The sequence below is a fragment of the Hypomesus nipponensis genome, chromosome 16 (assembly GCF_054491055.1).
Source record: "Hypomesus nipponensis isolate SF chromosome 16, ASM5449105v1, whole genome shotgun sequence".
In the NCBI taxonomy this organism is placed as follows: domain Eukaryota; kingdom Metazoa; phylum Chordata; class Actinopteri; order Osmeriformes; family Osmeridae; genus Hypomesus; species Hypomesus nipponensis.
In genome coordinates this window covers 6292501-6312912 of record NC_140376.1, presented here as the reverse complement: position 1 = coordinate 6312912, position 20412 = coordinate 6292501, and the positions used below count along the sequence as shown (strand labels likewise).

The 20412-nt window shown below is 47.4% G+C and overlaps 2 protein-coding genes across 7 annotated transcripts in view; one reads left to right on the top strand and one right to left on the bottom strand.

Moving 5' to 3' along the window:
• Nucleotides 1–314: 314 nt before the first annotated feature.
• Nucleotides 315–11911, top strand: traf3ip2l (TRAF3 interacting protein 2-like). Of its 3 annotated transcripts, none has more exons than XM_084676485.1 (10): nt 315–632; nt 1515–1565; nt 5659–6332; nt 6504–6546; nt 6699–6763; nt 7010–7107; nt 7438–7506; nt 7926–8042; nt 8510–8584; nt 9947–11911. In XM_084676485.1, exons 2-10 carry the CDS (start codon nt 1522–1524, stop codon nt 10091–10093), a joined length of 1332 nt encoding a protein of 443 aa, XP_084532611.1. In that variant the 5' UTR covers nt 315–632; nt 1515–1521; the 3' UTR covers nt 10094–11911. The 3 variants fall into 3 exon arrangements, with proteins under 3 accessions (XP_084532611.1, XP_084532610.1, XP_084532612.1); XM_084676484.1 differs by having other exon boundaries at nt 1515–1604; XM_084676486.1 differs by lacking the exons at nt 315–632; nt 1515–1565 and adding an exon at nt 4739–5466.
• A 955-nt stretch (nt 11912–12866) lies between these two features.
• The window catches only part of wwc3 (WWC family member 3), a 31587-nt gene continuing 24041 nt past the window's right edge, over nt 12867–20412 (bottom strand). For 2 of the 4 annotated variants that reach the window (XM_084676226.1, XM_084676227.1), the window contains exons 17-23: nt 19618–19718; nt 19023–19170; nt 18599–18763; nt 18430–18522; nt 17872–18105; nt 14028–14155; nt 12867–13534 (exon numbers count right to left, since the gene is read on the bottom strand). In XM_084676226.1, coding sequence (XP_084532352.1) covers nt 13468–13534; nt 14028–14155; nt 17872–18105; nt 18430–18522; nt 18599–18763; nt 19023–19170; nt 19618–19718 — 936 coding nt within the window. In that variant the 3' untranslated portion in view covers nt 12867–13467. The remainder of the gene's footprint in view (nt 13535–14027; nt 14156–17871; nt 18106–18429; nt 18523–18598; nt 18764–19022; nt 19171–19617; nt 19719–20412) is intronic. The other 2 variants (XM_084676228.1, XM_084676230.1) reach the window with 1 other exon arrangement.

Sequence of the window (20412 nt, the reverse complement as noted above, 5' to 3'; positions counted from 1 at the left end):
GCTGTGTCTTCTGTCAATGATCTCGACTATAAAGTTGGATAAGCAGCATTATCAATTAATTTATGTGTGAAACGAGAACTTAGAAGCATGTCAAACACAAGGTAGCATACTATTGAAAATATAAAATTGATAAAATATATAATATTTACATTAAAAAAAATAAGAATTGTAAAGTGCAGTTGGTTTGGAAAATATTTATATCCGTGATTAAACGTAGATTGGACCGGCAAATCAGTATTTCAGCCTCGTTTATGCAAGACGTCGGGAGGTGGAGCTCATTGGTATAATTGACTTCTCGTTTGAGTCGGAGGACACACTTCACGGTGCAGGACCTTATTGTGTTACACGCCAACTTAATGGTTTGGTGAATCATCTACGATACTTATGTGTAGGCCTACTAATAGATCGAAAATACAACCATTTGTCACGCATTATCAAACATGGAAACCTGCAGTTTGGTCAGTGGGAATTACGCCGCTGAGAACTAAAGAAGCAGCGTACCGCAGGTGAATTTATTGGTAGGCTGCAAACGACGTAAAGTTAACGAAGTCTTTACCAAAAGTTACCTGCGTTAATTTAACCTTCTTTTCGGATTTTAAACTGGAATATGATCTGGTTTCAAACACCCAAAGGTCAGTACCCTACCGACAAACATTTAAGCAGATACTTCGATGTATTGTATGTTTTAATGTTATTTCCGTTATTGTGTATTAACACAGCCCTTAGGGCCAATTAACCTTTCTACGGGCCTGCAGTAATTTGGGACGTTAATCACGTTTAACATTTGTTTGTTGTCGAACGCGTTATTTGTATGTGAGTATAATTACAAGCGAATGTGTGTAGGTCTTCAGATATAAGAACAGGAAAAGAGGCAGGAAGAGGTTTAACTTCAAATTGGGCTCGACACTGCAGATATTTTTGCAGATTGTTATCTTTGTGGCTGTTTGTCACTAAGCTAGGTTTGTGGCCGTGGAGCTGGGCTGTGCGCAGGCATGAAGTCCTGTGTGCTGGAAAAAACTACTTCGCATTTCGAGGCAATCTGGGTCATCATGAACTCAGAGAATCACAGTGGAAAGTGCAAACGTCAAAGTGCCGACCACACTTAGATATATATATATATATTTATATATATATCTATATCTATATCTATATCTATATATCTATATATAGGCCTATATATCTATATATAGGCCTATATATCTATATATCTATATATAGGCCTATATATCTATATATCTATATATCTAAAAACTAACCTGGCAACAGAACACACTCACCAGCATGCAACTTTTACTTGTACGAGTTCGTACAAGTAAAATACGCCACTCATGCTCATGAGAGTTTACCTGGTAAAGGACAAGGACAACCTATTAAAAAGACTGTACACCACAATCATTTGAATGATTGTGTGTGTGTTCTGTTGCCAGGTTAGTTTTTTGAAAAGAAAAACCCACTGCTGATTAACGCAGGCATGTGTGTAACCCTAACCCACACACATGAATCCCTGGTTGCAGAGACATAATGATGCTGCCCACTCAACGAAACGCCACCACAGCAGCAAGAAGGTACAGCCCACGCCCTCAAATACACCCCCACACATACAGGTAGACTCCCGCTCTATGAAACACCGCTGTCCTATGGGGTTCCCCTACAGGCCCCATACACTTTGATACATATATTGGATTGGAAAATGTTCATTAGGATTCCTCCGTAAGGAGGAAACCTATTGTTATTGGTGGTTTTATTATTTGTAATTCTTGTACCATGGGAGTCAATGGCAGCCCCTAGACCCCATCGACAACTTTTTGTGAAATTTGGCACACTCATTAAGGACAGTTTCTTCTATACCTACACCAAGTTTCATGTCTCCCATTAGACCACTCTAGCGCCACCAATGGGTCAAAGTTGGACTTGTGTTTACACACGCAACTTTTGAACCGTATGACTCATTTTCAAAAATGAGGTACCATTGGATTCCCTGGATCAAGCCGAGTTCAACGCACACCATGGCGTTAATTTCCGGTTATATAGATTTCCCGCCATTTCCGGTTTTATCAAAAACCTTTGAAAGCCTACTCCTCCTACAATTTTTGTCATATCTTCTTCAAAATCACCAGAGATGATCTTCAGACCAAGCCTCACAAAAGTTATCAAAGGAATTTTGATCCTCATAACCGTCTGTCCGGTACAACCAATCAAATTCATCAGAAAAGCCGCAAAACAGGATGTGAAGTCATGTCTCAGCAAATCTTTGAGATATCAACACTAAACTTGGTAGATCGGAGGAAGACACTACAACATGTTACCATGTGCAAAGGCAAATTCATATCTCAAAAAATGATTGATATAAAGCAAATTGAACTTATCGCTAACGCTAAAATTATGCTTTACACATCAGCCATTCAAAAACTGATACTCTGATTCAATCACAAGTTCATATGAAAACTCTTGAGAATGTTCATAACACAAATCTGTGAAAAAGTTGACTGTAAGATGAAAGGTCGATTTTTGGTGAATATTTGAAACATGCTTGCTTGGCTAATTTCTAGGCAAATTTCCAATGAATGTCTCCCTTGCTCCTCCCCGCGCGTGCTCCAAAATCTCACACACACTCAGCCTTCCCTTGACACACGCGCGGCCAAGACGCACACGCAACATTTCAGGAGAGTGTGGGCTGACCAAGCCCCCACTCATTCCTTGGTCTTTAGCAAAGGCCCATGTGGCTCTTGAGGGTATTGCATTTCCGATTTTGTATGCAATGGTAAAAAGGTCTCAAATCCTGAAACATTGATAGTGTAGGCCGAGAAACACTTTAACAAAAGCCCATGTGGATCTTGTTGGTATTGCATTTCCGATTTTGTATGCAATGGTAAAAAGTTATAAAAATCCTGAAACATTGATAGTATAGACCAAGAGTAACTACCACACCACAAATGGCCCACCATTACCCATAGGTGGCGCTACAGGCCACGCCAAAAAGCACAAATATACAAGGCTTTCTGGAATGGATAGGCTCACCAAGCCCCCTCCCTTCACTTATTGGCTTGAAAAAAAGGCCCATGTGGCTCTTGATGGTATTGCATTTCCGATTTTGTATGCAATGGTAAAAAGGTCTCAAAATCCTGAAACATAGATAGTATAGGCAAAGAAACACTTTAACAAAAAGCCCATGTGGATCTTGTTGGTATTGCTTTTCCGATTTTGTATACAATGGTAAAAAGTTATAAAAATCCTGAAACATTGATAGTATAGACCAAGAGTAACTACCACACCACAAATGGCCCACTATTACCCATAGGTCTTCCCTTGACACACGCGCGGGCTTGGCAAGACGCACACGCAACATTTCAGGAGAGTGTTCCTTGGTCTTTTGCAAAGGCCATGTGGATCTTGATGGTATTGCATTTCAGATTTTGTTTGCCATGGTAAAAAGTTATCCAAATCCTGAAACATTGATAGTAAAGGCCAAGAGTAACAACAACACTTTAACAAAAGCCCATGTGGATCTTGTTGGTATTGCATTTCCGATTTTGTATGCAATGGTAAAAAGTTAAAAACATCCTGAAACATTGATAGTATAGGCCAAGAGTAACTACCACACCACAAATGGCCCACCATTACCAATAGGTGTCGCTACAGGCCACGCCCTAAAGCACAAAGCACTTCACTTCTTGTGAAGATTAAAGCGCTTCACTTCTTGGCTTGAAATAAAGGCCCTTGTGGATGTTGATGTTATTGCATTTCAGATTTGGTATCCCATTGGAAATTCTGCAGCATTGATTTTTCTATACAGTTACAATTTGTCAAGAATATACATTTTTCAATGGTTCGCAATGCTTTACACGTAAGCCAGTCAAACAAGTTCATATGAAGACTCTTGAGAATGTTTAGTACACAAATCTGAGAAAAAGTTGACTCTAAGATGAAAGGTCGATTTTTGGTGAATCTTTGAAACATGCATGCTTGGCTAATTTCTAGGGAAATTTACAATGAAATGTGTCCCCTGCTCCTCCCCGCGCATGCTCCAAATTCTCAGACACTCATTCTTCCCTTGACACGCGCGGGCTTGGCAAGACACACACGCAACATATCAGGACTGTGTGGGCTGACCAAGCCCCCACTCATTCCTTGAATATCAGCATAGGCCCTTGAGGACCTTGGTGTCATTGCATTTCCTACTTTGTATGCAATAGTAAAAAGGTCTCCAAATCCTGACACATTGACAGTACAGGCCAAGAGTAACTACCACACTTTACCCAAAGCCCATGTGGATCCTGTTGGTATTGCATTTCCGATTTTATATGCAATGGTAAAAAGTTTTTAAAATCCTGAAACATTAATAGTATAGGCCAAGAGTAACTACCACACCACAAATGGCCCACCATTACCCATAGGTGGCGCTACAGGCCACGCCTTAATGCATAAAGATACAAGGCTTTCTGGAATGGATAAGCTCACCAAGCCCCCTTCCTTCACTTACTGGCTTGAAATAAAGGCCCTTGTGGATCTTGATGGTATTGCATTTCAGATTTGGTATGCCATTGGTAATTCTGCAGCATACATTTTTCTATACAGTTACAATTTGTCAAAAATAAACATTTTTCAATGGTTCGCAGTGTTTGGAGGAATCCGCCATTACTGCTTGCAGTTATATTTTTTATCTTGTTTCCTCAACCGATTGAGTGTTTTCAACAGCAGCTGGTATCTGACTGAGAGCCAAAGATAAAAGTAGAACAGTTTCATGTTTTACTAGATTGGAATTTCTCACGCGCTAGCATAGGGGGAGAGAGTAGGGCTGCACGATTAAGGCCAAAATGTTAATCACGATTATTTTGATCAATATTGAGATCACGATTAATTATCACGATTATTTGTTGATTATAACAAATTTTATTGTCACAGTACATTGTACTTGCATAATGGATGTGTATAAAACTCATAATATATAATCAATAAAAAACAAATACGGCAGGGCTCAGCATTAAGGCTTGTCCGCTTGTCCGGGACAAGTGGATTTTTTTGTAGGGCAAGTGGAAGAGAAATGTACTTGCCCCACTGGACAAGTTAAAACTCACACAAAATAAAATGCCACGTTACTTCATCTTTTGTTCCACTCATTACGTTTATTTTACCGATTTTATTTAACCGAATTCTGCATGAGCAAAACACAGATCTGTGTTCGCTCGAGTGGCATAGTCCCAAGATGTCTACAGACCTTGCAGCTAATTTAATGCTCAACAATTGAACGGGGGTTTATTACTTGAAAGAGGAATTATTTACTGTGTCGTCTCAGTTACACTAGGGCTTTGGAAAACTGTGCCAAGCTCAAATAGACTAATGGCTAGTAGAACATAACATTTCAGAATAATTTCAGTAAATCAAGCAGCGCTGCAAGACCTAGTTAAAAGTTATGCAGCTAGCAAACGTTAGCTAGCATCGCTAACGACATTGGCTAACTCAACTTCGGTAGGCTATCCTCTGTATTTGCAAGCTATCTAAACGTATACTGCATCTAAAATAAGGTCAAGGAGGTGTAGTCGGGAAGAGATGGAGAGTTAGAGACTGTGGTATATTCAATAGCTTTCCGTGTGAGATAAGTATCTCATGGCTGACTTCCTTCCAATCCCTCCCTCCCATGCCCACCTGTCTGCTGGGAAGTTGTCAGAGCGCGTCGACCAACACCCCCGAGGAGGACGACGAGAACATGAGCAACGGTTGTGAGAAGGACACTGTTCCCGATCCCGCATCCTGTCCCCACCCTGGCCGTCAAAGCCCGCCTGGCCACCACGCCAGCTTTCTCGACTACTCTGCCTTCCGCCGACAAGGCCATATGAGAGATCAGGATGCGCACCCACAACGACACGCCGGAAATCACGCCCGACCGCTGCCTAGCTTCGGCCTTTACCAGCCTCCGCTGGGTCTGCCCGCTGGCTACAGCCAGCCTACCCCCTTCCCCAGCGGGGCAGAGGGCTCCTGGCTTCACCCCAGCTTTGCCAGCGGCTGGTCTGGGCCTGGGGCCTACCCCAGCAGCCTTCCCTCCTGCCTGGTGCCTGGAGATTACCACAGCTACCCAGTGCAGAGGCCTTATTCCTCCAGCAAATCTATGTCCCTCCCAGGCAGGTACAGCCCCAGCATGGGCAGCCTGGAGCAGCCTGGCTCCCTCCACTCGAACCCTCCCTCAGCAGACATGCACCAACACACCGTTCCTTCATATTATCACCTGCCCCAGGGGGCAGCCTGCTGTGCTCGGTGCCCTGTTGACATCTTCAAGATGGGGCCTGTGCCTCACCAGGGTCCCAGGCTTGGATACCGGCCACCTTATGACCCTTTGTGTGAGTACAAAATGTTTCCTTTGGGTTGTAAAAAATGTTGCCGTGTGTGTGTGTGTGTGTGTGTGTGTGTGTGTGTGTGTGTCCTGCATGTCACCTGAATACCTAACCCTTCAATGCTGCAGAGGGCAGCCTACGCCTACTGTAACGTTGACCGTCTAATTTGTCTTTCAGGTTCAGATACTTGCCAGCCTCCAATTGGAGGCCACATGCAAAGGTGAGTTAGCTCTGGCAAAGTCACACTTCAAATAATGAAAAGCTTTAAACTGATTTGAGTTTACATTTGGGAGAAAACAAATATATATATATATTTTTTTACTCATTTAATCAAATGCTTTTATTCCATTTTTATGGATCTTTTCCTCACAGCTCCCGTGTGCACCCCACAGTTCCCAAAGCTCAGCTAGGCAGTGCAGGACTGTCCTTGGAGCAGAGTAAGTACTTCCTGCTGCTGTACGGGTCACAACAGGAAGCTCTTTAGACTGCTGTAGTCTTGAGAGAGTGAGGGGACTTTTTCATTGGGTCTGGATCCTCAGGTATTCTATGACATGACAATTTTACTGAACGTAGTTCTTGTTGGTGTTCATCTACTTTCTTCATTTCAATCACCTTAGTAAACATCAAATTTGATTAAAAATAAATGTTTTATGTTTATTTCTTGTTTGAAACCTTCCCTACAGGAAGGGTGTTTGTGACTTATGAGGCAGACAACGAAAAGCATGTCAACGATGTGATCAACTTTGTGGGACTCCTGCGACACAATGGCTTCGATACGCACGTGAGCGCACCTGCTCTGACTGTGTAGCAATGGACGCAGGTTTTCATTCCAATTACGAACAACACAATGGTCATAATTAAGTCAAAAATACAAGACAAACCTGTTGGGGACAGTTTGGCATGGACACAAACACTATCGTATATTTCAAGTCATACTCGTCATGATGTGCAGGTGTTTGTCTACATAACTAACTCAATCTCGTTTATTTCATAACAAACTGTCACTAAATTATGACCATGAATGAGTTGCTTGGCAACTTCTGCTGCAAGTACTCAAAGTGCATTACGCTCACACACATTCTTTAGTAACAAAAAAAACTTTTGTCTGCAGATTGACATGTTTGAGCAGCAGTTTAGGAGCATAAGCAAGATTGACTTCATGGAGAGGTACCTCAGTGAGGTAAATGCTGTTTTATGAACTTAATGATAGTACGCTCAACATTCCTGCCGGGCCCCTCACGTTTGGTCAATAAATGAAAAAGAATGTTCAAGAAAAGTACATTTAAATGTTCAGGTACTTGTTCAAATCAAGCTTTAAACTGTCTAACTTCAATTACAGTTTCAGTCTGAAATGAAATGTCATTAAGTTGTCTCCACTTGAACCTTTCTCAATTGTACTTTCTACAGTAGCAGGCCGCTGTAGCATACGGTACATATCCTACGAGAGTGTATTTTCTTTTAAAACTTGCGTTTAGGTCCACAAAGTTGTACAGTGTACAAGCACTCCTGGTGTTGAATCAACACTATAAAATTGGCTGGGTTGTATTTTATGATTTGATTTTCTAAAACCCAAATGTTTCCCGCCTCGCATGCTGACAGAAGGAGTACCTGATCATCATCGTCATCAGCCCCAAATACTACGAGACGGTGACTGCCGCCCCGGTCAGTCTGCAGCACGACGAGCAGACGCTCGCCACAGTCTACATCCACAAGCAGGTCTGTACTGCAGCGAGACGTTCACCAGCACGTTCAGCCAGGGTTGTAGGTTTGTTATACATTTGGGTGGGACAGCTTTTATGTGTGTGTGTGTGTGTTGTAAACAAAACTAAGATGTTAAACTATTAATCCTAGCTTATGTTACTATTCCTGTTTACGTTGTATGATTATGGGCTCTTGTCAGAGATGAAAGGTTTTCTCTGACATTTGTACGATTTGATTTATGCGAATGGTTCCTCGTCTTACTCCCTCCTTGCTGTTGCAAACCCTCCATGCACCCAACAACAGCTGCCCTCCTAACTAGAGCTCCGTTTGAATTTGTATCTTAGTGGGCTCAGACTCAGATGTAACTGGCTGTTGATACAGCATGTGTACACAGAGATTAGTGTTAGGTGCTAAAATCAACATGCTTCACCTGGCCCGTCTATTGAACCGATAATCTTTCTCTTTCTGTTTTTGTTACTCAGCTACAGAATGAATTCATTCAGAACGGGAGCAAGAACTTCAGATTTATTCCTATTGTGTTTCCTGGAGCCCAGAAAGTAAGTGTTTTATCTTACCTCATTGAGAAGGAGACTGATAGAGGGGAGACAGTGAGAGATATCGCAAGAGGGAGAAAGAGTGAAAAGGGAGGGGGGCGGGGGGAGGGGGAGAGGCTATAAGGCCTGCAGAGTAAACAGGTTTCACTACCTAACATAAGATCATGCATGTACTCAATCTCCCGGTCCGACTTTGACAGGGATGACTTTGTGTTTACAGTAGCTACATAATTTGCTCAAGGAGGATATTTAAAAGATACCAGGGACCCGTTCTCTGTACGTCGCTAACTCAGTTAGCTGGATTTGATTGACAATTTGTAATTATCTTGGGTTGTTTGGTTCTTCGAAGCTCATTCTGGACTTGCTGTCATAGCGACAGGGCTTATTTTATGTAAACAAGATTTGATTGTGACTTTATAAGCAGAGGTGATACAGGAAGTCTATCACAGACATGTCTTGTCCGTTTTTACGACGACAACCTATTGTGTGTGTGTGTGTGTGTGTGTGTGTGAGATATAACACACACACACACACACACAATGTATGAACATACAAAAACATAGGCCTAGCCTACTGTAATAAGCGGTAAAACATATAACTTGGTCACTACTATACATTTAATCTGGTCTGCTACTTTTTGCCAGCCGTCTGTCTTGGATTTTGCAGACTTTGAGGTGTTCCCTGGCGTTCTGATTAAATCTTCAAATTTGGGGTAACCTTCGAGCAAGCTGTTGCTCTGTTGCGTAAAAAACGGGGTGCTCTTGTTGGCCACGGTGAGCAGCCATAGACAGTGAGCAGCCAATAGCATCGTCGCTGATCAATGTTTCTACTATCGATACATACCCCCTTTTTAGACCAACGCATGACTCAATCCAGCTATACTAATTATAAACAACATGGGTGTTCGAAGAACCAAATGAGCCAAATGATGATTAGCAAGATGATGTCATCTTGGATGTGTCATTTGATCTCTGATGTAATAAGTGACGTACGGAGAAATGGCCCCAGACTGACATTGCTAAGCTTGAAAGATCTCTCCTCAAGGGGTGATACTGTTGTTGTTGCCCCTTATTGATAATGTGCTTTCAGCTCACCTTGAAATAATAGGTAATAGTAAGACGTTATTTATATAGAACATTTCATACAATAATTGCAGCTCAAGGTGCTTTACATAAAATCTGATATGATACTCGTGTTTGCTCCTTTTTGATTATGTGCTTTCAGCTCAACTTGAAATAATAATGATGATGATGATGATATACATTTCATACAAGAATTGCAGCTCAAGGTTCTTTACATAAAATCAATTAAAAGCAAACATTTTTTGTTGTTGTTTTGTGTTCCCTGCTCTGTATACTGTGGCAGTGCCATGTCCCCACCTGGCTACAGAACACCCACGTGTACAGCTGGCCCCGGGACCGTGACGACATCCTCCGACGCCTGATGAGAGTGGAGAAGTATAACCCTCCTCCCATCGGTGAGCTGCCCACCATCATCTCCATCCCCATCTAGCCCCACCTCACCCGGCCCCCTGTGGGGCAGGGCGGTGAGGATGACTCCTTGACATATTAAAAATGGAGGGTTGGACCTCATGGACCTTGCTTGAACTCAGACTGTTGTTTCCGAGGCGGGATCTCTGTGCTGCTGCATGAAGCTGCAGGACCTGCAGGTGCACCACCTGGACACAGGGCTGAGGCACAGTTTAACTGCTCCTGTCACTGAAGTGGCTGGCATGCAGACGTTGTCATTATTTTTCACAATGTGAGGCACTGAAATTGTTTACAGTAAGTGCAAACTGGTAATCAGTTTCTTTTTACTTCATGCACTAAAAGCAGCTGTAGCCTCAGGTCTCAACAGGCTGCAACTGCACAGCATTTCTGAGTCATATATTCATGTTATTGAGTCATACAGTAGAATAATTTATAGCATAATTGATGGTGAACACTGTGACACAGAGCCTTTTAAGTTCCTTAAACAATTCTCTTGATGTTTTTGCTGATTGTGCAGGTAGTTGCTTCCTCCTTGCTCTGTCATCTACATCGTATACAAGAGGTTGTCAGACTGTCTATGTAGTTCATCCCACTGTATTTGCTGAACTATACGATAATGTTAATCCAAAGAAAACGTGTGTGTGTGTGGGGTGGGGGGGGGAAATGTACAGAATTTGACTTTTTATTTTATTTTTTAATATATTTTTGGCCTTTTATTGCTTTACTGCAGAGGTCTTCAACCCTGGTCCTCAGGGATCCCCTGCCCTACATGTTTTAGATGTTTCCCTGCTCCAACACACCTGATTCAAATGAATGGTCGTTAACAGGCTTCTGCATAACTAGAAAACGACCCATTGATTTGAATCAGGTGTGTTGGAGCAGGGAAACATCTAAAACGTGCAGGACAGGGGGTCCCTGAGGACCAGGGTTGAAGACCTCTGCTTTACTGGATGGCAACAAAGATATAAGAAATGTATAGGAGAGGGGAAGACATGTAAAAATGTGCCAGGGCAGAATCAAACTGGCCGCTACGTTGTGGGCCACCCAGGAAATCCTACCGTCTCAGTTTAAATCCCCTTACAAGTTAATGTGTGTAAAATAAGTAATGCTAAGTAATTAGCGTTAAACCTATGGGTGTTTTTAAGTGCAGGATCCAAGTGCTTTCTTGCCGGCTTGGGTCTTTATCATGGAGGAAGATGGAGATCCACAAGGCAAGCCTATATCATGGAGGAATATAGAGGACAGAGAATCAGTTATATCCTGGTGCTGTCTGTTCATCAAATGTTCTTTTCTCTACATTTTGGTTTTTCCTCCCATGTTTGTACAGGCTGCTGTACTTTAAGGGTGATTCCTTAGATTATAATAGCTGGATGTAATAGAGTACAGCTTGTGGCATGACTCCAACACAGGAATTTGTAGGTGTAAAGGTTTGGTCTGACCAAACATGCCCTTGATAATTGCTTCAACGATGTATACCTCCTAGTCAGGTAAGGTGTGTACCTAATAGTTAAATGTCACATGTGAAATGGTGTGTTGTAAAATAAGATTTTGCTCAACAACCAATGTCATTCGAAGCATGTTACTGGTAATGATGCAATTGTTAGACACTCACTCTCAAACATACTTGTGAAAAAATCTAACCTACAAATGAAATAATGCACATACCCTTTTATCTTTTATTCATGTTTGTCGTCCCCCCCCCCAAATGTTCTTGAATGTTTTCTTTGCCATGGCTGTATGTATTTAATAATCAAGACAAGTTGGCAATTTCTATAACTGTAATTTGCTTTGCTTGACATTGTGCTTTCATGTGAATACATTACAGTATTTGATGTTGAAACTATCATAATCGTGGCTTTTTTCCCCCCAGTACCTATGGGTATGGTAGGTAATACCCCTAGATGTTACACAACTCTTCTACTCTTTAACACACAGGCAAGCAGAGACCTGAGGTACTTAACCCAGTTGGCTGCAGGCATGTGTGAGATCTCTGCAGGAACGTGGAATATGAGGTTTGAGTTATGCACAGTTAATTGTGAAGTTTTACCCCCTGGGCTCCTACTCTACACATGCGATGCGTGACTAACAACTGCTCCAGACCTCCTCAAAGACGCTGCTAACCCAGCGCCACTTGTCAGGTAAAAATTAGAAATTAGGTGTCTGTTATATAAGAATACATCAGATTTCTACCAATATTGTCATTTATAGCTAGGATTTGATTTGTTTAAGACTTCCTATAATGTTTAGGCTACTCTTCCTTTCACTAGCACAGCCCTGTAAACGATTTCACCCTTCACTAGGGAATTTAATACACATAAATGTAAAAAAAAAACATGTTTTTCTCTCAGCAATTAATGCGGGTATAAAGACTAGATAAATGGTCTAATATTCATCAACAACGTCCACTAGACCCGGGCACTTAGTTTCCCACGCTCCTGCTCTGCTGGTCTCCTAATATAAAATCAACCTAATAATCAAAGTATGCAAGGCATTTTCCAGGGGTTAGGTTCAATCTACATGTCACCAAACTTTTGGAATGTACACCTGTCAAAGTTTGAATAGACCTGGACAACTTAATGATGCAGTTGCACTTATTTTGTCCCGTTCATTTAAGTTTTGTTTGTTGAGAGAAGTTAAATCATACTGGGAGGGGGAGGGAGAGAAACTTAAGATGGTGTCTAGTTGAATAGTTTTATTTTCACAAGAGGGAACACTGCAGATGTTCATACAGACATCATAAACAAACAATCTGAATACAGTGTTTCATATATTTATCCATATTGAAAAGTACAAGGAATATTCATTAATTTTAATAATATAACAAAAGGACAATGACATCTGTAATAAAAGTGGATTAAAAAGTGACATTTTATGTAAAGAACTTTAAGAATTTTTAAGTAACAGAAACAAAATCAGGCAACAGTTCAATTCTATTGTATGTAAAAAAAAAAAACAAGTGCCATTTGTTCAAAGCTTTACAGAATACATTAAAAAAGCAGGAAGCGTTTTATTTCCTTCAAGGAAAAGTACTATAAAATAAGTTACAGTACAATGAATTTGTCTTAACTGAATTTGTTCCCGTCTTCCAGCCTTCTCTAAGCAAACATCAGAAATAAATCGTACAGGAATATAGAGATATATTATTTTCTTAATAGGCATTTTCCCCAAAAAAGGAAAAGACAAGTTGTCAATAATTACGTTGGTGTGTCTGTGTGCACAAATGAGCCACACATTAACAACCTTAAGTTTTAGTTAAACGGTCAAAATTAGCATTTTAGTTTCATGCTCTCGTTTTCTGAAAATGAACTACATTTCATTTAAATTACTTCATGGGTTTCGAATACAAAATTATGAAAAAATACTTCATGTTTGATTACAAAATGCAGAAGAAAGCTCTCATACGTCATCACTTGGTAAAGGTGGTATGTTGAACCTTGGTCTTGTGAAAAACGCCATCTTCTCTCTGCAAACAGGCCCAGTTTAGAACACAGCTCATGCCCTGAATCTCAGACGAGTAAACGACCGTAATACACCGCTAAGGGCAGATCAAGGTTGAACTCCAGCGCTATGATTACAAGGCTCAAATGCAACAGGAGCCAGTGGAATGCTGGAAATGTTGTGGTCCTTCTTGGTGGACTGAAGAATGGTTAAATGTAAAATGGTGACCAGAGCTCAACCAATGTTTGTATCCAATACGACATACAAATAATTCATTAAGTTTGTACAGCCAATAATCAAAGACCAGTACTAACTGTATTTCAGTAGTCAGTGCCAAGGAACAGTCTACATTACCAAGACTGGAAATAACCCCATCCCAATTAAAATACATACTTCTGATAGGACAACGCAACTACAACGTATCTCAAGTGCAATACTGTTTATTAAAAAAAGTAGGTTTTGTCTCGTCAAGACAACGCTACGACAGGATGTCGCATGCAGGACGAGGCTCGTCATACCTGAAGGTGTGCACAGGCAGGGGCTCCTTCTGGCCTGCCCCCCTCATCAGCAGGACCTCTTTAGACGCCTTCCTTAGCCGTCTCTCCGCCGCCTCCTCCTGTCTCTGCTCCTGCTGGCTCTGGCCCACCTGCAGGACAGCCGGCACAGTAGAGGCGGCAGCCAGGTCAACTGACTGAACTCGTCCTCTGAGTGTAAAGTGGGCCTTCTTACAGTCTGGGCCTCCCTCCTCACTCCCTTCCCCCCTACCTGTCTGTGGGCCTCCCTCCTCACCCCCTCACCCTGCCTCCCTCCTCACCCCCTCTCCCTGTCTCTTGGCCTCCCTCCTTACCCTGCCTCCCTCCTCACTACCTCCTCAACCCCTCTCCTTTCCCCCCTACCTGTCTCTGGGCCTCCCTCCTCACTCCCTTCCCCCCCTACCTGTCTGGGCATCCCTCCTCACCCTGCCTCCCTCCTCAACCCCTCTCCCTCCTCACTACCTCCTCAACCCCTCTCCTTTCCCCCCTACCTGTCTCTGGGCCTCCATCCTCACCCCCTCTCCCTGTCTCTGGGCCTCCTTCCTCACCCCCTCACCCTGCCTCCCTCCTCACCCCCTCTCCCTGTCTCTGGGCCTCACTCCTTTCCCCCCTACCTGTCTCTGGGCCTCCATCCTCACCCCCTCTCCCTGTCTCTGGGCCTCCCTCCTCACCCTGCCTCCCTCCTCACTGCCTTCCCCCCCCTACCTGTCTCTGGGCTTTCCTTCCTCACCCCCTCTCCCTCCTCACTCCCTTCCCCCCCTACCTGTCTGGGCATCCCTCCTCACCCCCTCTTCACCTCCTCATCCCCTGTCCCTGGGCCTCCCTCCTCACTCCCTTCCCCCCTACCTGTCTCTGGGCCTCCGTCCTCACCCCCTGTCTCTGGGCCTCCATCCTCACCCCCTCTCCCTGTCTCTGGGCCTCACTCCCTTCCCCCCTACCTGTCTCTGGGCCTCCCTCCTCACCCTGCCTCCCTCCTCACTCCCTTCCCCCCTACCTGTCTCTGGGCTTTCCTTCCTCACCCTGCCTCCCTCCTCACCCCCTCTCCCTGTCTCTGGGCCTCCTTCCTCACCCCCTCACCCTGCCTCCCTCCTCACCCCCTCTTCTTCCCTCCTCAACCCCTCTCCCTCCTCACCCCCTCACCCTGCCTCCCTCCTCACCCCCTCTCCCTGTCTCTGGGCTTTCCTTCCTCACCCCCTCTCCCTTCCCCCCTACCTGTCTCTGGGCCTCCTTCCTCAACCCCTCCTCACTCCCTTCCCCCCCCTACCTGTCTGGGCATCCCTCCTCACCCCCTCTTCACCTCCTCACCCCCTGTCCCTGGGCCTCCCTCCTCACTCCCTTCCCCCCTACCTGTCTCTGGGCTTTCCTTCCTCACCCCCTCTCCCTTCCCCCCTACCTGTCTCTGGGCCTCCTTCCTCAACCCCTCTCCCTCCTCACTCCCTTCCCCCCCTACCTGTCTGGGCATCCCTCCTCACCCCCTCTTCACCTCCTCACCCCCTTCCCCCCTACCTGTCCCTGGGCCTCCGTCCTCACCCCCTGTCTCTGGGCCTCACTCCCTTCCCCCCTACTTGTCTCTGGGCTTTCCTTCCTCACCCTCTCCCTTCCCCCTACCTGTCTCTGGGCCTCCGTCCTCACCCCCTCTCCCTGTCTCTGGGCCTCACTCCCTTCCCCCCTACCTGTCTCTGGGCTTTCCTTCCTCACCCTGCCTCCCTCCTCACTGCCTTCCCCCCCCTACCTGTCTCTGGGCTTTCCTTCCTCACCCTGCCTCCCTCCTCACTCCCTTCCCCCCCTACCTGTCTGGGCATCCCTCCTCACCCCCTCTTCACCTCCTCATCCCCTGTCCCTGGGCCTCCCTCCCTTCCCCCCTACCTGTCTCTGGGCCTCCGTCCTCACCCCCTCTCCCTGTCTCCCTCCTCACTCCCTTCCCCCCTACCTGTCTCTGGGCCTCCTTCCTCACCCCCTCACCCTGCCTCCCTCCTCACCCCCTCTTCTTCCCTCCTCACCCCCTCTCCCTCCTCAACCCCCTCTCCCTCCTCAACCCCTCACCCTGCCTCCCTCCTCACCCCCTCTCCCTGTCTCTGGGCCTCACTCCCTTCCCCCCTACCTGTCTCTGGGCCTCCCTCCTCACCCTGCCTCCCTCCTCACTCCCTTCCCCCCTACCTGTCTCTGGGCCTCCGTCCTCACCCCCTCTCCCTGTCTCCCTCCTCACTCCCTTCCCCCCTACCTGTCTCTGGGCCTCCTTCCTCACCCCCTCACCCTGCCTCCCTCCTCACCCCCTCTTCTTCCCTCCTCAACCCCTCACCCTGCCTCCCTCCTCACCCCCTCTCCCTGTCTCTGGGCCTCCCTCCTCACCCTGCCTCCCTCCTCACTCCCTTCCCCCCTACATGTCTCTGGGCCTCCTTCCTCACCCCCTCACCCTTCTTCCCTCCTCAACCCCTCTCCCTCCTCACCCCCTCTCCCCCCCTACCTGTCTGGGCATCCCTCCTCACCCTGCCTCCCTCCTCACCCCCTCTCCCTGTCTCTGGGCCTCCCTCCTCAACCCCTCTCCGTCCTCACCCCCCCCTACCTGTCTCTGGGCTTTCCTTCCTCACCCCCTCTCCCTCCTCAACCCCTTTCCCTCCTCACCCTGCCTCCCTCCTCACCCCCTCTCCCCCTCTCCCTGTCTGGGCATCCCTCCTCACCCTGCCTCCCTCCTCACCCCCTCTCCCTCCTCACTCCCTTCCCCCCCTACCTGTCTGGGCATCCCTCCTCACCCTGCCTCCCTCCTCAACCCCTCTCCCTCCTCACTACCTCCTCAACCCCTCTCCTTTCCCCCCTACCTGTCTCTGGGCCTCCATCCTCACCCCCTCTCCCTGTCTCTGGGCCTCACTCCCTTCCCCCCTACCTGTCTCTGGGCCTCCTTCCTCACCCCCTCTCCCTTCCCCCCTACCTGTCTCTGGGCCTCCTTCCTCACCCCCTCACCCTGCCTCCCTCCTCACCCCCTCTCCCCCCCTACCTGTCTGGGCCTCCCTCCTCACCCCCTCTCCCTGTCTCTGGGCCTCCCTCCTCAACCCCTCTCCGTCCTCACCCCCCCCTACCTGTCTCTGGGCTTTCCTTCCTCACCCCCTCTCCCTCCTCAACCCCTCACCCCCTGTCTCTGGGCTTTCCTTCCTCACCCCCTCTCCCTTCCCCCCTACCTGTCTGGGCATCCCTCCTCACCCCCTCTTCACCTCCTCATCCCCTGTCCCTGGGCCTCCCTCCTCACTCCCTTCCCCCCTACCTGTCTCTGGGCCTCCGTCCTCACCCCCTGTCTCTGGGCCTCACTCCCTTCCCCCCTACCTGTCTCTGGGCTTTCCTTCCTCACCCTGCCTCCCTCCTCACCCTCTCACTTCCCCCCTACCTGTCTCTGGGCCTCACTCCCTTCCCCCCCTCACCCTGCCTCCCTCCTCACCCCCTGTACCTTCCCCCCAACCTGTCTCTGGGCCTCCTTCCTCACCCCGCCTCCCTCCTCACCCCCTCTTCTTCCCTCCTCAACCCCTCTCCCCCCCTACCTGTCTGGGCATCCCTCCTCACCCTGCCTCCCTCCTCACCCCCTCTCCCTGTCTCTGGGCTTTCCTTCCTCACCCCCTCTCTCTCCTCACTCCCTTCCCCCCCAACCTGTCTGGGCATCCCTCCTCACCCTGCCTCCCTCCTCACCCCCTCTCCCTGTCTCTAGGCCTCCCTCCTCCCCTCCTCTCCCTCCTCACTCCCTTCCCCCCTACCTGTCTCTGGGCCTCCGTCCTCACCCCCTCTCCCTTCCCCCCCTACCTGTCTCTGGGCCTCCCTCCTCACCCCCTCTCCCTTCCCCCCCTACCTGTCTCTGGGCCTCCCTGAGGAGGCAGCGGAAGCCCTCGTCCCTGAGGGCCCAGTGGGGCAGCTCTCCGGGGTCCCCGGCCTGGGGCTCCTCCAGGCGCAGCTTCAGCTCCCTCAGGGTTCCCAGCTCGTCAGCCAGCTGCCTCTGCCGCGTCCTGCAGGCCTGGAGGTCCAGCTCCAGATCCAGGGAGGTGCGCGTCGGCTGCTCTGCCAGGGACGACCTGTAGGACTGCTGCTGCACACGCAGACAAACATGCAGCACACACACATACAACTCAGCTTGGCGAACCTGTTTCATCATCCTTTAAATCTGGTGAAATGCAAGAGGTGAGGCACTGTAATCCACAGTAAGTGCAAGTTGGTAATCCTTTTTTAATTTTTTTACTTTATGCAGCTGTAACCTCAGGTCTCAACAGGCTGCGACTGCACAGCATTTCTGGGTTTTACATTAATGTAATTGAGTCATACAGTAGAGACATTTATAGCAGAATTGGTGTGGAACTTTGTGACACAGAGCCAGTGTTTTTAGTCTCAGTAAACGTTGTGGACGTGTGACTACCTGCTTGTATCGCAGCGTCCTTCTTTCCAGGGTGTTTCTGATGAAAGGAGACTTCTTTGGTAGGGTTGAACTGTCACTGTCGCTGCGGTACAACTGAGGAACATCAACACCCAAGTCAAGTCCTGTACTTGGTAAAAAAAAACTGAGCTCTGTGTGTGTGTGTACCTACCCTGCAGACGTACTGACTGCGCGCCCCAGGTGAGAAGGTCTGGGAGCGGACGATGGCGCTGCTCCTCATGAAGGGCGACGCGTGCCCCCAGCGCCCCCCCCTCTCCTTGGGCCGGACCCTCACAGGCTCCGGAAACATCCCCTCCGTCATGGTGGCCTTCTCCACCTGCAGCCACAACAACAACATTCACCGTGTTTACCTTTTGTTACCATGCCATACTGCAAATAAAGGGCTCATTGCACCTCAACAGAAAGCTGTAGTGACTATTTATACCATTTTGTCCTTTTCTCACCAGCGCTGCTGCGCATGTTGCTTAGTTAGCCTGACCTGCCCCAGTCTCACCTATTCCTCCGTAACTGCTCAGTTCGGACTCTTACAAAAGTCCTAGAGCTAGTACAGAACCCAGCTAGTGCATAACCGGTACCTTAAGGGCGGGGGGTTTCCCCACCAGCTGGTGGCAGCGCCCCCCTGTGGAGATGCAGGCGCCGTCGGGACACAAACCCTCGTGACAGTGAGGCGGGAACGCCGCGCTGTTGCTGCAGCCGCTGTCCACCGACTCTGCCTGCCAACTCCTGCAGAACACACCCAGTTACTCACCGCCCCCACCTTCAGCACCGGAGGGGGAAATGTTCAACTAATTCTGGCGGTGGCGTGTGTGATTTAAGAGGCACTTTTAAGGAGGTAGCTTGTACTTTCCAAGTGTCAAAACGGGTGTTCAAGCATGCACACACACCCACTCATTACGTTATAATCAACCTAATATACCATCAATACGTTTTTAAACATTTACATTTAATCATTTAGCAGACGCTCTTATCCAGAGCGACTTACAGTAAGTACAGGGACATTCCCCCCGAGGCAAGTAGGGTGAAGTGCCTTGCCCAAGGACACAATGTCATTTGGCACGGCCGGGGAATCAAACTGGCGACCTTCAGATTACTAGCCCGACTCCCTCACCGCTCAGCCACCTGACTCCTTAAACACATTGGATGGCACTAAAACAAAACATTTTTGTTTACCTCTCTGACGCAGCCTCTCCTGGCTCCTCCCTCCTGTCCTGCCCTCTCTCTCCCTCCTCCAGGTGGGCGTGGCTACGCCCCATCAGATCACACACGGTGTCCTGAAACACACAGTCCTGTAAAACCAAGAGTCCTCTAACACAGTCCAGTAACACACAGTCCTTTAACAAAACAACCCTTTAACAACACAGTCCCTTTATCAACACACAAAGTGTGTGTTGTGGCAACCCAAGGGCGCAGCACCTTGGACATCGGAAAGCCCGGGGTCAGGTGATCGGGGAAGGTATGTCCGGGGTCCGCCCCCAGGAGAGACAACGAGCTACACAGGTGCAGCTCATGAATGGGAACGAGGATGGTCCTACTCTAAAAAGGCGGGCCACCCCTGACGCAAGGGGAGATAGCTAGAAAAAGGGGTGGAGGATCCAGAGAGCCCAGCCAGACCAGTCTCGACCGTTCCCTCAACCGAGGAAGAAGCTCATTTCTTTTTGTATTTAGTTTGGTCGTTTATGGTAATAAACACCTGTTTTTGGCATTTCACAAACCGTGCTTTTGAGTGGTACTGTGCGGTCCTGGCTCGACCATTGGTTGCTACAGTATACAGTGAGTGTGCACTACATTACATTTAGCAGTCGCTCTTATCCAGAGTGACACAGTAAGCTCAGGGACATTCTCCCAAGGCAAGTAGTGCCTTCCCCAAGGACACAACATCATTTGGCACGGCCCGGGACGCGAAACTGACAATCTTTTGATTAACAGCCCGATTCCCTAAGCGCTCAGCCATCTGACCCCCCCGGG

Bases quoted from the DNA above. Each gene is read 5' to 3' on its own strand.
- traf3ip2l (XM_084676484.1), top strand. From the start codon at position 1,522: ATGATGCTGCCCACTCAACGAAACGCCACCACAGCAGCAAGAAGGTAC. The intron at 7,108-7,437 runs GTGAGCGCACCT...TTTTGTCTGCAG, and splicing joins ACAATGGCTTCGATACGCAC to ATTGACATGTTTGAGCAGCA. The intron at 8,043-8,509 runs GTCTGTACTGCA...TTTGTTACTCAG, and splicing joins CAGTCTACATCCACAAGCAG to CTACAGAATGAATTCATTCA.